At 39.0% G+C, this 16586-nt stretch overlaps 1 protein-coding gene across 2 annotated transcripts in view; it reads right to left on the bottom strand.

The window, feature by feature from the left end:
* Positions 1-343: 343 nt before the first annotated feature.
* Positions 344-16586, bottom strand: part of cacng3b (calcium channel, voltage-dependent, gamma subunit 3b) — a 34637-nt gene continuing 18394 nt past the window's right edge. For both annotated transcript variants that reach the window (XM_084133902.1, XM_084133903.1), the window contains exons 2-4: positions 11848-11931; positions 3887-4027; positions 344-3130 (exon numbers count right to left, since the gene is read on the bottom strand). In XM_084133902.1, coding sequence (XP_083990028.1) covers positions 2637-3130; positions 3887-4027; positions 11848-11931 — 719 coding nt within the window. In that variant the 3' untranslated portion in view covers positions 344-2636. The remainder of the gene's footprint in view (positions 3131-3886; positions 4028-11847; positions 11932-16586) is intronic.

Raw genomic sequence — 16586 nt, 5'->3', positions numbered from 1 at the left:
AACCTCATGCTCACAGTTTTACAACTGGTCAGTCAGCTGCACACACAGTTCAACACACCAGAAGCTCAAAACAAACCTCCGAAAATTCACTATACACATGTGATCAGAACAGCCCCCGTATTAATCCACAATGGAAAAGGTGGAAAAGGCGACTTAGAGTCTGCGTCAAAGTTTCATTCACAGTACGAGCCGTGATGTTTGATTCATGAGCAAATGACTCATATAAACCAGTTCATTTGAATGAAAAGATTCACAATATATATATATATATATATATATATATATATATATATATATATATGTATATATATTACTTACTTTGGAATAATGTGCACCGATTGTACCTGAAATGTGAATTAAGAAAGTAAATCGGTCAATTTTGATTTCATGTTGACTTTAATATTTTTCCATCCCTGATTCTGAACCAAAACCCTGTTTGTGCATTATTTCAAATAAGACGGTCAGTTTGCACACATTTTGTGAAGAAGACAAAGAGTGCATTGTTGGCATTCTTGAAACTGACTTTATTTTTCTAAATCTTTAAATATCTCTCCGACTATTATCTTTATTGATGTAAACTACTGTATTTAAAAGGTGTGCTTTTTTTTCTACAGCACGTATCGAGCTGAGACTGCTGTTTTCATTGAGAGGTCACGTACACAATGTTGCAGGCCTAAGTGGTGAGTGACAGGGCCTAAGACTCTATGGATGTGATTGGCTGAGCAATAACAGTCCTGGTAAAGAGGAGCTGATGCGATATTGTGATGGAGATGAAGGAGCAAGCGAGCGAAAGCGATGGGTGCTCGGAGTAGGCAGAAGAGACAGGCACTAGGTGCTCTGAGAGAGACTTGAAGGGTTAAACTGTTCAACTGTGCCGGACGCACTCTGGTGGACTCCTTCAAATATGAAACACTTAGTTTTGGACCCAGAACAGCACGATTTCACAACATAAAGTGGATCCAAACAAAAGGCAACATTTACAGTAATATTTCCAGTGAGGCGGCAGATCTTTAGCATGACTTCAGTAAGCTGAATGAAATAAAACTGGAGATGAGCGACTGGCTTGCATGAATCTGAAAGCTAAAGTACATGCACGTCAGCTTTTGGGGGTTCTGAAATGAGGTGAATTTCTGGAAAAACTACATTGTTATAGATGTTTCAAGATCTACTTCCATTTCTACCTAACTGACACATGGATTAATAATTGTGACCAATGCAAAGGAAAACTTATAGTATACATTATATCATCACGTCTGAATGTGTTTTGCATTTTGAATTTTTTTTTTCTTTCAATTTGACAATTTTAAGGGCAGATTTGTTGTTTTCTCTGTTGGCTAAACTTCTTTAAAGCCCTTGTATGCTTGTTGTTTGAAAACCAAAAGCCCTTGGAGTTTAATATTAATCAGTATGATATTGATAACATTAACTAAGCAACTAAAGTACAGTATACGTTTATATTTTGTAGTTAAGTTCAGTATAGCATTGATGTAGCATTAATGTAGATAGAATGAGCAGTATATATTTTCAAAGAGGTGTTGCATGTTCATAAGCATAGCGTTTGTTGTTTGGACTGGAACCTGAAAATCCCATTAGCCCATTTAGAGGCTTGTCTATTCATGATATGTGAAGGATCCAAGTACATAGGGCAGGTCCTTTTGACTCTTGATGCCCAGCTTTTGGTGAACAATATTTTCTCTAAAAATATTTCAACAATACACAATTAAGAAATCTACATTTGGCAGCCAACTGCTTTTCTTTCGCTAACAGATGAAGAAAACTCTACAGCAATAATGACCACAATATCCATATTAATAAGCACAAGGGCCTCCAATAATCCTGTTATCAAGGAAATCTCACAGAAAACCTTTCGCTATATATTATTATTTTTTAAATCTCAATGAAAACAATGTAATACCAAAAAACTTTGGTGGGCTAAAATATCATATTTAATAACACGCACTTTAACCCTGTTATAAAAGTTTATGCAGGGGAATCTGGGGTGTTTGAAATGGAAATATCGGGAGTAAACGTAAAAAAATAAAATAACTGCGTGAATGGCATGCAGAGCCCGGCCAAGTAGCCCGTGGGCAGTGTGTAGGTGGGATGAGTGGGGGTGATCAGCATTAGACAGTGGCACTAGTTGTGGGCTCAAGTTACGACCCGGGAGAGAAACCAACAATTGTATACAATCTTGTGATTGTGAGGCGGCACTCACAGCTATGGGCTACTGAGCTGTGCATAAGGCGAGTATCGGGACAGCCTTTCGGTTCATCAGTCAGAAGCGGAACAATCCTCCCCACAGAGGGCGTCACAGTTTCGCTGGGCTACCTTTGTGCACTTTAGGAACTTCAATTCCAAAATGAATGACACTGAGGAGAGGACTAGCATTCTACTCGAGTAGCCCTTAGGGGAAGGGATGTGTGACTCAGGAGAAACAACAGAAACAGTGACTGAAAAATGAGGATTAAAAGGAAGCACCAATGATCTAACAATTACCATCTATATTATATATACTGTTATAGAAAGAGGGTTATAGCCCTGCAGGCCTCGAGTGAATTCTTCTTCCTGCTGGGGTCCAGCTCAAGTCTGTGGTTGTAACGTCTTGGCCATGGCACTTCCTCTGTGCTTATACTCTCTCAGACTGGAGTGGTCCTCCTGTTGGCAGCATCTTTGAAGTCCTTAGCGTTGGAGTTGTGAGCCTGCAAAAACTCCCTCTCGGAGTTGAGCAAGGCACCCATTGCCGCCTTGGAGGGATCTCTGGACAGGGTGTACATAGAGATGTCTGCCGCAGCAGGGCCCGTGTACCCGCTCTTGCCCATGGGCGAAGCGTCACGAGAGGCGGGCTCACTGGAGCGGCAGCTGGAACGCCGGCGGAAACGGTAGCGGTAGCTGGGGATGCGACTGAAGGCCGATTTTTTGATCAGCTCGGTGCGGGACTTGGCACGCAGCTTCCTGTGTTTCTCGATGAACATGTGCACGGCGAGCACGCCCACCATCTCGGCCATTATGAAGGACAGGGCGCCGAAGTAGAAAGACCAGCCGTACGAGTAGCTCTTCTTCGAGTCGCTCTGGCCCGGGTCACCTGAATTGGCAGATATGTACACGATAATGCCGATGATGTTACTTAGGCCTGTGTGAAGAGTAAAAGCAGAGGAGAGGGCGAGAGAGAGAAAGTTATGGCTCAGCACGCAGCTGTGGCTCATCATTCCGTATCATTACACAAGAATGCATCGCTTATCAGCCATGCGGAACAAAGAAAAAAAAAAGAACAATTGAAACATTTTAATTAGCTTTTTATCATCGCCATCACATTGAAGGATAAATAATTACCAGTTTGCAGTTGAATATTTAGATCATAACCAATAGGATGAGGCGATTTGAAGCACATTGTTGTGTACAAAGCAACGCTCAGTCATCGGCAGTGCGTTCGCTGCAATCATGAGGATTGATTCATCATAATTCAGTTCTAACGGAGGGAGTTGGGCTCATTTGTGTGCTCATGAGGTCCTAATGGGGCCTTCTCTAAATATTTGACCAACATGCAGTTCTGTTTGAGGATCCCCGTCTGCCACCCCTTTCCAGGCCAGAACTACAGCAGTGGGTCAATATGCTGGCCTGCTGTTTGTTTACACTGCTCTAGCCGGCCCATCCATTTCCTTTGTCAATAATCAGAGTTAATCTGGGAAGTCAACACGGATCTGCAGAGTCTATGGGGAGAGCGACATCCTAACCTGTCTGTGAACTAATCTATTTTCAACATGCTGTATTCGGAACCCAACAATACTTTCTATCATGTGGGGAAGCCCTGGATTGGACAATTGACTGTGGTAAAAGTGAAATATGCTAAAGCTAAAAATATAAACAGGCCGTGGGTTTAATATCTTACCAGCAGAGACAAAGAAGATTCCAGCACTGAGGATGACATTGTGTCTGCTCCTGTAAAACTCACTGGCAGCCACACACAAACCTCCCATGAACAGAAGCCCAACGCTCATGATGGGGAAGATGCTGGACGCTCTCACCGCTCCTGAGGGATGATACAAGCAAACCCAACCAAATTAGTGTCACTGTAAAAAGTACAGAGGGAGACTCACAATATTTTTGTGATCACACTTTTACAATACAGTTCACATGTCAGGAACTATATTTTGTATTCAGCAGAAGGATGCCACTCAATTTGCTCAAAATGTTGTTTCTTTAGATAATAAGTATTTTGAATAAAGCGCTAAAAAGTACTCAATTGTGCTGTATGGAAAAAAGCAACCTAGACATTCGGCTAAATAACTCCTTTAGAGTTCCACTGAAAAATCAAACATTTCAAACAACATGATGGTGAAAAGATCATGACATTTTTGGTGAGCTATCCCTATAAGATTTACTGACATAATTACTTATTTTATGATACACATAGGTTGGTATGTTTTAGATTTATGGTATAAATCAGACTCCCTCTGCTCTTCTCTCACAGATGTTAAGAGAATTAAAAAGCAATACAGAGGTATTTGGTCTAATAACCAAGCATTTGAAGGTTCCATCCCGACTGAGCCATCTGATGGTGCTCTGCCAAAAGAATGTCTGTGTTCAGTTAAGTCGTCGCAGATTTGAGCACTGCAACACACAGCATCTGTCCAAAATGCCTCATACTTCCATCCAATTATGTGCGGACAGTTCTGTATCAGAAAATGCAGCACACATGGGGCTTCTCAGACATAGCTGAACTCCTCGCTCCTTTACTCTGCCTCAGATCAAGCTTGATCAGCCTCTTCAGAAACAGGATAAAAGCTAAAGGAGGGGCGTCTGAGAGTGTCAGGATCAATGTCAATAGCCTAGTTGACTGCCCTTATCAGTACTCTATTGCTATGCATACCGCAGCACTGCAGCATTTGCCCTTCTGAGCGCTTATCCTCTAAGAAATAAATATTTTGGAACAAGAGGGGCAATCATGTCTACAGATGAAATAACCAGTGAATGTGATAGGAAAATGCATTTGTTTAGCTTTTTCTGAAATTAGCTTTTACATTATCCTTTACTGCATACATGTAATAATTGACACTGATGTTTATATTTACAACGAAACACTGATAGCTATGTAAATCCACTCTTTATAAAAACAATGCAAATCAATGAACCATTCATGCAAAAACCTAACGTTTGTATGCGCTGTAAAGAAGTGTTACACAGTCAGACTTGCATGCATTAAGGAAGCTGACAGAATGCACTTATACATGAAAAAAAAAGGGAAAAAAAAAGGATTTACCTTAAATTTGGATATACTTATTTTTTATAAAGATATCTGAAACAATGTGGTTGACATTTTACGGCGCTATATGCCAAAATTACTATTTGTTTTAATGGCTCTTAAATGCTTTGACCGTTTTAATAGATAAATACATTAAAATATATCAGGGAATAAATAGGTATAACAAGTCAAAATTATTAGGAAGGGATTCCATTGTAAAACAAATAAACATGTGGATGATCTGCTGTGCCAGTCCAAATTAATGACATAATTATGTTTTCTTGCAAAACCACTGAAGTCCCTCTGTGTGACTGTGTTGAATTTCTTTGAACTGCAGTTCACTTATTCCTTTTCCTATCACTCCAATTGAAATTTCAATTCAATATCATGTATGGCCTTTTCAGTTAAAGGAAGCCAATTCTTAAATGATGAATTCTGAAAAGTGGAGTTACGAGCAAAAATCTTTTACTTTTGCCATTTAGTCTATGATAAAAGAATACATGACTTTAAAAGTTGTTTGAGCATTAAACAGATGTGCATTCATTGATGATCAAATGGGGTGAGTTGTTTATGAAGGCAACTGCAGTAGGTTTCATTGTCTTTCTATAACAAATGTCACTCTCCTTCCCTCTTCTTCATTTCTCTCTTTCCTCAGTGGATCAGCAGTCTCCCATGGCACACCTCATTAATATATTGGTGCCCAGGGGAAGACAAAATACTCCTCTATCATCCAATTTTCCTGCCATCCTTGAAAAATGGATCAGTGGCCGAGCTGTGCTTAATTACAGCTGGAAACGGGAGATATTTATTGAAGAGGATTGTACAGAGCATTAGCATGCAACAAAAGGGATGACATCTGCGTCCTTGATGGGTCCATCGCCTCGCTGACAGGTAAGATCTACGTAGGGTAATACCTCTGTGGGATGACTTAAACATTTATTTGTGCTTGGCTGAGACTTCCAGTTTAAAAACTGGATGGATGGGCCTCTCTGGCTAACAAGCCGAGGTTATCAGCCTAGCAAATCCCCTGAAATCTGTGCGGTGGGCATTTTGTACACAAAGATGTGCAGGGCAGAATGTGAAATGCCCATCTGAACCCGCATGCAGAGCATGTTAGGCCAGAGGACACGGCCCTCTGCTTCAAATGAATAACAGAGAAATTAGAACAATGCTCATAGGGAGAGACAGTCATCTCAAGGGTAACTAAAGTACGCTATGAGAGAGACAGATAAAGACCGAGGGAATCAGAGGCAGAGAAATGAACCATTTTGACTGCATTTCCTTCATAATCAGCTCCACATTTTGCTCATAAATGTATATTTATAGTGCTCATGAATGTATTTCACTGCATTGTTTACTGTGAATGACATACCAATAGCAGGATAAACAGAGCAGCGAAATGAGCTGTAAAGCAAAGCTTTAAACTATGCCTCTGGTCTCCTGTTTTCTCTCTATCATGCCTTTAAAGTCTGGGTAGGATGTCTGTATTTTTGGTTTGCACAAACAGTCATGCCGACACTGATCACGCTAGACTCATCTCCAGTGAAACTTCAGTCTAAGACGTCTAGTGTAAATAGTTATTGGCTGTGGTTTGTTGTTTACATGCAGTAAGATCTCACATCACATCAGTCTCGCCATAAATCTCCAGTGTGGAAGGCTGCTGTTGGACTCGTTATTAAAGGAACAGTTCACCCAAAAATGAAAAATTACATTGCTGCCATTATTTACTCACTCTCTTGCCATTCCAAACTCATACGCTTGTATTTTTCTTCGCACAGAACACAAAGAAGAATTTTATTTTGAAGAATTTTTACTCTCTACATGCAACAACAGCACATCGTTGCTGTCAGAACGAAAAATACATGTTATAGAATATATATTGTGAATGATTCATCTGTGTATATTTTTATTTTCTTTTTTGACCATATAATTTCAAATCGATGAATCACGATTAATTGCATAAACATACAATTGTGTGTTTACATAATATATGTGTGTGTGTGTATATATATATATTAGTAATTAGTAATTTCACTTAAATGACAATTAATAGGTAATTTGCATTGCCATTTAAGTGAAATTATTGAACTTAAATATACGAGCTTGATAAAAATGATCATTCTAGAAGAAATTTTCAGATGGCACTTAGAGGCTTTTGCATCTGAACTCTTCATATATATATGTCTCTCTCTCTGTGTGTGTGTGTGTGTGTGCGCGTATCTCAGTGTATATACATTTACACAAATTAACAAAATGAACCATACTCTCTTTTGAGGTTCAATTGAGTCCCCCTTTAAATTCTGGTTCACTTTAACTGACCTGGGTTTGGTTCATATGTGCAAACACCCTTAGTCACCCTAAAAAATCCCCCTCAACAATCAACTGCAAGCTCACCTTCATTTTTGAGTGCAAAGCCCACATCTCAAAATCCAAACAACAACCGATGCATAGATCCGATAATCTGTACATCATGATATGGAAAAAAAGATCTGACTGTTGCTACTTCCGTTTTCAGTGTGACTACAAAGTATGAGAGGAACGTGACTACATTCTACTAACATATAGGGGGCTTAACCTATGGTACTAGTCCATGGTACATTTCATTAGAATGCATAACCCCTATAATTGCAAGGATGGTTATCACTTGCCCCCACTTAACTGGTATACTTGTCAAAAGTGTATATAATTAAGAAAATATATTATTATAATTAAATCATTATTATGCAAATAACATTATAATTTATAATTGCACCTCTAAATGCCTGTTAATGTAAAAGGTCTAATTATAGATGTCCAGGGTGTATTTATGGGTCATTAGCAGAATTGTGAGTATTCCCTCTCCCCACATATTTATTTAAATTACATCCTATTGATTTGCCTGCTTTTGATGAATGACAAAACTGAGAAAACCACTGGTAATTTCATGATTTTTTTCCTTTTGCAATTTTAATAAAAAAAACAAAAAACAGACATAAAATAAAATAAATAAATCTGGTTAGATGGTGGGGAACACATGAAAATAATTAATTTTAAAACAAATAAAAGTTAAATAAAAGACTTGTCCCATTTGATGCTGCGCCATCAAGGTAGCAATAGTTTTCTCAGTGATGTTCATTCATGCGTAAAGATTCTTAAAAATGTTTTACGTCTGTGTTTCACAGGAAAAATCCAGAATTCAGGTTTGGAACAACATGAGGGTGAGTAAATATTGAAAGATTTTTCATTTTTGGGTGAACTATCCTTTTAATGTGTCACTGTATGCACTGCAGCAGATATTCATAATCACAGGAATCTGCTGGGCGCCTCATCATAAATTATGTAATTGACATAGGCATTAAAACACGCAAGGAAAAACACACAACTGAGAGAACAAACATATTCCAAGAATATGTACGAATTTACATAGGGAAGCCAGTTAAAGAAGATGTCACTTAAATAGTACAGCCAAATGACCATGACAGTGTAAAGGCTTTTGGGTAAGCATGATTTATCACTAAGCATAAACCATGACATGCTTGAATGCGTGCATCTACTTTGTTCGGCTTCAGTCACCAAGCAATTTCAAGACATGCTGCACCTAATCTATACGATGGTAAAAAGTGTGGAGGTCATTGCAAAAAACTGAAGAAACCTAGCCGGACTAAACAAGAAAAATCCATCTCACCAATATGACCCTTCTCTATGCACATGATCAGTCTGGGTGATTGTGAGAGAGTAAAACGTGTGAATAAGATGTGTGTTCGGTGGACTTCTGAAAGTTCTCTCTCTGGGTTGGAGTTTTCATTCAAGTATAAATTCATATGTCATTTGATGTTTATATGGTTTATGAGAACACCATTTATTCAGTGCACAACCAATACAACCCCAAATCAGAAAAAGTTGGGACACTGTACAAATTGTGAATAAAAACAGAATGCAATGATGTGGAAGTTTCACATTTCAATATTTTATTCAGAATACAACATAGATGACATATCAAATGTTTAAACTGAGAAAATGTATAATTTTAAGGGAAAAATAAGTTGATTTTAAATTTCATGGCATCAACACATCTCAAAAAAGTTGGGACAATGCCATGTTTACCACTGTGTGGCATCCCCTCTTCTTTTTATAACAGTCTGCAAACGTCTGGGGACTGAGGAGACAAGTTGCTCAAGTTTAGGAATAGGAATGTTGTCCCATTCTTGTCTAATACAGGCTTCTAGTGCTCAACTGTCTTAGGTCTTCTTTGTTGCATCTTCCTCTTTATGATGCACCAAATGTTTTCTATGGGTGAAAGATCTGGACTGCAGGCTGGCCATTTCAGTACCCGGATCCTTCTTCTACGCAGCCATGATATTGTAATTGATGCAGTATGTGGTCTGGCATTGTCATGTTGGAAAATGCAAGGTCTTCCCTGAAAGAGACGACGTCTGGATGGGAGCATATGTTGTTCTAGAACTTGGATATACCTTTCAGCATTGATGGTGCCTTTCCAGATGTGTAAGCTGCCCATGCCACACACACTCATGCAACCCCATACCATCAGAGATGCAGGCTTCTGAACGGAGCGCTGATAACAACTTGGGTTGTCCTTGTCCTCTTTAGTCCGGATGACATGGCGTCCCAGTTTTCCAAAAAGAACTTCAAATTTTGATTCGTCTGACCACAGAACAGTTTTCCACTTTGCCACAGTCCGTTTTTAATGAGCCTTGGCCCAGAGAAAATGCCTGCGCTTCTGGATCCAGTTTAGATATGGCTTCTTTTTTGACCCATAGAGTTTTAGCCGGCAACGGCGAATGGCACGGTGGATTGTGTTCACCAACAATGTTTTCTGGAAGTATTCCTGAGCCCATGTTGTGATTTCCATTACAGTAGCATTCCTGTATGTGATGCAGTGCCGTCTAAGGGCCCGAAGATCACAGGCATCCAGTATGGTTTTCCAGCCTTGACCCTTATGCACCGAGATTGTTCCAGATTCTCTGAATCTTTGGATGATATTATGCACTGTAGATGATGATAATTTCAAACTCTTTGCAATTTTTATCTGAGAAACTCTGATATTGCTCCACGATTTTTCGCCGCAGCATTGGGGGAATTGGTGATCCTCTGGCCATCTTGACTTCTGAGAAACACTGCCACTCTGAGAGGCTCTTTTTATACCCAATCATGTTGCCAATTGACCTAATAAGTTGCAAATTTGTCCTCCAGCTGTTCCTTATATGTACATTTAACTTTTCCGGCCTCTTATTGCTACCTGTCCCAACTTTTTTGGAATGTGTAGCTCTCATGAAATCCAAAATGAGCCAATATTTGGCATGACATTTCAAAATGTCTCACTTTCAACATTTGATATGTTATCTATATGCTATTGTGAATAAAATAAAAGTTTATGAGATTTGTAAATTATTTTTACTCACAATTTGTACAGTGTCCCAACTTTTTCTGATTTGGGGTTGTACAATATTGCTGTATGCTACAATATTACTATCATTCAATATTTGTGGTCAGAAAGATTTTTTAATGTTTTTGAAAGAAGTCTCTTATGTTCACTAAGACTGCATTTATTCGGTCAAAACAACAGTAATATTGTGAAATAACTATTTTCTATTGTAATATATTTTAAAATGTAATTTATTAATTTTCAGCATCATTGCTCCAGTCTTCAGTGTCACTTGATCCTTCAGAAATCATTCTAATATGATGATTTGATGCAAGAAACATTTATTATTATAAATTTTATTATCTTGTTTTTCAAGATTCTCTGATTCTGATTCTCTATAAAAATATTTGGTAGCATTATAAATGTCTTTACCGTCAATTTAATGCATCATTTTTTAATTAAAGTATGAATTAAAAATGAAATAAAATCACTAACCCCAAACATTTGAATAGTGTACATTGACACTTTTCAATAATACCAACATGAATAGTTTATTATAAATAACATTTATACATTTATATATAACTTAAAAAAGGATAACTCCAAAAAAAAACAGTAACAATCATATTTTGTGTATCTTTTGTTTTTTACATCTAACTGTTCAGCTATTATCATTATTATTACTATTATTATTATTATTATTAACAGAGACCTTCTCATAAAATGGTGTCAGGCATGAAGGTGCACCTCAAAGAGCGCTTGCTAAAAATCGACTAAGTAATTTTTAGTTTGTTTTGATTCAGACGGGACCAACAGTGATGATGTCAGAGTGGGTGAATTGTTTGTAATTAATTACTAGCATTTCGACCCATTAAAGCAATTTGTGGGCCATGATAGGTAGGCATTATCACACCCACTACACAATCAGCCAATCACAGTGGCATGGAGGCACTACGTCTCCTCAAATGACTTATCGCCAGTATTATACCATTCCCTGGCCCTCACATTTATGTCACAATAGGGTCTCAGTAAGACCCAAACATAGCTAAAAGAGAGGTTGCCTCCCAGTTTATCTGTTGGACAGTGTTACTTCATAAGAAATAGTGATTTACACAGTATTTGAGGTCATATTTTGAAATATTTGTTTGTTTTGTAGTCGATTATTTTCTCATCTAATTTATTTTGAAGAGCTGTCTTGCCTCATCAGAGAAAACGCCCCTGATGTGTGATGTTTTGACAGACTTACGTAGTAAATACTCTGCTGCATCCTGCTCATAATCTGCATCCTCCGGAAAGTGGTCAATCTTCTTACAGACACCTCGAAATGTTCCTGCAGCCATGAAGAACAGAGAGCAGAGGAGAGAGAGAGAGAGAGAGAGAGAGAGTAAAATACCATTAGTCTATTTTTTTTTGCATGCATGTGTTGGAGTGCATACAAATACACACAGCCCAGGAGTCCATTTTTTTGTGTAAATGTGTCTTGGTGTGTTTATTTTGCTTGATTTTCTTATGCATTTATCAGGTCAATAAGCACAGTGCTATAAGCTGCTTGCTATATGTATATGTGTGTGTATGTGCACGTATGCATGCCTTCTTGTGCATTCACTCACAACCCATTCACTCGGCTGTGCGCTCAAGATGACAAATGAACAAAAATAACGTTTCTGCCCTCGGGCGTAACATGTGACCAGCTAATGAAGAGGTTTATCGTACCAAATACATGTGCCCTATGTAGGGGGAAACCATTCTGACACACGCTGTCACATTCTCCTCTGCATTAAAGGAGGAGTACACAGCTCAAACACTCGGTTTGTGTTGGAAATGTTACCATTTTAAGCAATACTGATGCATCAACTTCTCTGTAGCTAATATCAATGCACAGTACTGTTAAAATTGACCAAAAATATGTAACACCTATTTTATGTTGAGATTAAAGGTTCCAGTTCCAGGGGGGTTCCAGAGATCACCAATGGTTTACACCATTTAAAATAAAACCAACCTCTTATTTTCCATTCAAATGCTTTTGATGTGCTCCTTGGACCGAATCAAAACCCATCTGAAAGATATTACTGAAACATTAACCCTCTGTTTTATCATAAAACTATTATGCAATTCTCAAATATGTAAACTGGTATCAATTTATATTAAGACACAATTTGATCACAGCAAAAACACACTGTAGAAAAAATATAATAAAATAAATCAAAATAATCAACTGTCAGGGGTGTATTTCTATTAGTGTCTACAAATATCACCATTATCACCAACATCTTTTCACTTGGAAATACATAAAATGACATGACAAAACTATTGAATATTTATTATATTAATATAATGAATAAACAATAATTCATAAATAACATATATAAAAAGATCTAAAATATAAAATTTTATTGAACCTGAAAATACAAAATCAGTATCAACTGGAATAACCAAATGTTAAGTATTTATTAAAATGGCATTGGCATCTCAGACCACAAACTAATCAGCCATTGGAAAACCCATATTGATCAATACACCATTTTGAATAAGAACATGTGTGTACGACTCTGAATTAATATCGAACATGCAGCACCCAAAGAATCTGTATAGAGCAACTTCATGACTTTATTATCCATGGGTCTGCATGTGTGTTTGTGTGTCAATGGAATGCTTTTAGCCATTTTGTTTGAGAAAGAGACAGAACAGGTATCTGTGGTGCATGGTGAGGGCTTTCAATGATTCAGAGTGAATCAGGGCACTCAGGCTCCTTCAGAAATGCCCTCTGGCTCAGCCCGCAGCCCTCTCCCACCATCACTGTCTACAGGTGACCTGACAGACTGGCCATTCAAAGCCATTCAGCTCTATTCACTCCCTCGAACACACAGACACAGGCGCACAAACATCGCCTGCTCATAACACAGAGATGGAGGGAGAACAGAAAAAGAGTAGGCGATAAGGGCTCTGAGAGAGGGATGGTTATTGTCATGGTGACTGTGACTGCGGTGACGTATTTATGCTTTAAGTGGGAAGGCCTTTAACATGATTTGAGTCCTCAGATATTAAATTATTTGAATTTTAATAAGATCGAAAATTGTGGTATAAAACACGTAAATGATCATTGATCAATCATTGTCTTCACATAGAGCTTGCAACGTACAATGTTAAAGAATTACGAATAATTACAAAGTGGTTTTATATGGCACTTTATAAACACAGCTTTTATAAAAACAACCTTGTATCACTATATGAGCAATTGTATATAATGGTAACAGTATATATTATTTTATAGAATGTATTTTTTTTTTAAATGTTGCCAGAAATTCATGAATACAATACTATATATTATAAAAAATAAAATATATTAAGGCGAGACACTACAGGTGAATAGGGTAAAATTTTTAAATAATAGATATCACCATGAAACTTCCTCAGTTGATTACTTACACAAGTATATAAAAAAATGTATTACAAGTTTTAGAAATATATATGTTTAATTATGCAAATTAGGCATTAAATATGCATGATTTTGCATATATTTTCGGTAGATAGATCTGAACATATGATAAAGCCAGGTGCAAAATTCTTTTTTCATTTTGTTTACACACAAGATGAAAAAAAAAATTCAGAGGGATTTCAGGATATATGCTTTCATTACCTATGAAATCAAAATATACTGTCCATTGCCTTAAAAAATCGATTTTCGCCATATTTTTTTTATTAAAATGTCACATAAATCAGGCCAGGAATGATTTATTAACAAATCCCTCTGAAAATATCTTCAGAATACTGCTAAGTGTATAACTGGAAAGTTTGGTGTACATAGGTGCTACATAGGCTGAGATGTTTGTACTGGAGAATGACAAAAAACTAATTTTGAGAAAACGGCAATTAACGATTTAAATAGCTCTAAATGAGATTTCGTTGTTAGCTTTAAATCCCCCTTTGGACATTCACGATTGGTTACTGATAGAACGGAAATGCCCATATTTGGGTTACATAGCGTTGTGCAGGAGACTCGGAGCTTTACAACGATACCAGTCATGACAGACTTCAGTAAACAGACGGATCTCGGCGTGTCGTGTTGGAATGCTAACTTCTTAGTAAATTCGGGAGAAACTTACTGCCGCAAGTAAACAAAATGTAATAAAATAAACATCTTAATGTATATTTTCAACGTTTTCTTTATAGCAGCTTGAAAGAACACATATTGAAGGAGTAAACTAGCCCAAAATCTCCAAACTGACCACTGCATGAAAAATCTATGTTTTTGCCTGCTGTGTCTCGCCTTAAGTGACAATATATAAAAACCTCCCCATTTCTGTCATGTAACAGTACTACAAGGCATGAAGCAGAAAGAATACAAAGTTATTTTTAATAAATCAGGAGAATACGCAGGATAAATAACCAAGGCAAATACACATCTAACACTGACGACGAAAAACACTGAAAAGAGAAAACTCTTATATGAAAAAGGGCTTATTTGCACAGAACTAGATAAAACTAGCTGGCAGAGGGAAACACCAATGAGGAGACGGGAATGAGGGAAGGAGCCAGGGAGGAGATGATGGAGGGAGGAACCAGATAATGACCCGGAGCACCACCAGGAAGAAGGCCCATGGCGGAACCGATGTTGGGAGGAGCCAGAGTTCCGACCACCAGTGGTGGAGCCAGGGCAGTTGGAGACCCAGACGGAGCCGAGAAGACACAGAGAGCAGGCGACACTTTAGGTCCTGGAGGCCAAGGAAGAGCGGCTGAGATGATGAGCGGCCGAGGTGGAGACAGGGTGCGGGAGAACTGAGGTGCAGCCAGTGGGACCGAGGAGCAACGAGAGCGACGACTGACCAAGGCAGAGCCGGATAGACGAGGGAGCCCAGTGGAGCTGTAAGGATGATGGTCCCAGGTGAAGCTGAGGGAGGGAGAAGCCAAGGTGGAGCCGACTGGTCAATGGGCTGAGGTGGAGATATGGGCTTGGCAGCCCAAGGAGGAGCTATCCACTTGCCAAGGCAGAGCTGGAGACCGGAAGACCAGAGACAGATCCGTGGAGCAGACTGGAGCAAACAGAGGTGGAGCCAAGGAACTGAAGGGAGCCAGTGGAGGCAGGGTTGAGGAACTGTCTGGCTTCCGTAGAAGAGGGGGAGAGGGAGGCTCGGTGGGACCATCACAAGGGAGATGGACCAGCGACGCAGGAGACTTAATGCCGGGAAGGTCCAGCGGAGACGCAGGAGACTTGAAGTTGGACGGGACCAGCGGAGATGCAGGATAATTGGAGCTGGGTGGGACCAGCGGCGACAGGAGACTTTGGGGAATAACCTCTTCCAATTCCACAAAATATTTCACAGAGGCCAGATGCAGCTCACCCTCAGCGGCTGGTGTGTGGGTGGGGCTTCCCTCCATGCCCTAATACTCTACAAGCACAACCACAGGGGCGAACGATGTTGCCGGCTCATGCAACTGGTCAGACTCTTCGTTGGACTTAGGCTTCGGGGCGATGAAAGGCTCAGGCGTCCGCTCTGGCGATGACATCGTGGCAGGCTCGGGTTCTGCGTCTGCGGTTGGCTCTGGCGTTTCATCTGTAATTTACATTAAAGGCAGCAGGCTGGGCTCTGGACTTATGGGCAAAGACATCAAAAATGGTTAGAAATGTTCCAGGCATCGAAGAATGGCTTCTTGCCATGTTAGGTCATCCAATTCTGGCAGCTCCATTTGGTTATAATAGTTTGCTCCCATCCAGTAAATCGATTTTAGCGATTTGTACCAAAACATAAAACCGGGCAGAATATTTCAACAAGGAAAGTCCTTCATGAGCGAGAGCAATGAATGGTGCTGCTTTATCCATTTTGTGGTTCGTTGTTCTGTCACGTTATAGTACTACAAGGCACGAAGCAGAATTAATTTAAAGTTCTTTTAATAAATCATAAGAATACGCAGGAAAAATAACCAAGGCAAATACACATCTAACACTGACAACAACAAACACTAAACAGAGAAAACTAAGGGCTCATT

The sequence above is a fragment of the Abramis brama genome, assembly GCF_963993115.1.
Source record: "Abramis brama genome assembly, chromosome: 1".
Classification (NCBI taxonomy): domain Eukaryota; kingdom Metazoa; phylum Chordata; class Actinopteri; order Cypriniformes; family Leuciscidae; genus Abramis; species Abramis brama.
This window is presented reverse-complemented; position numbering and strand designations above follow the sequence as displayed.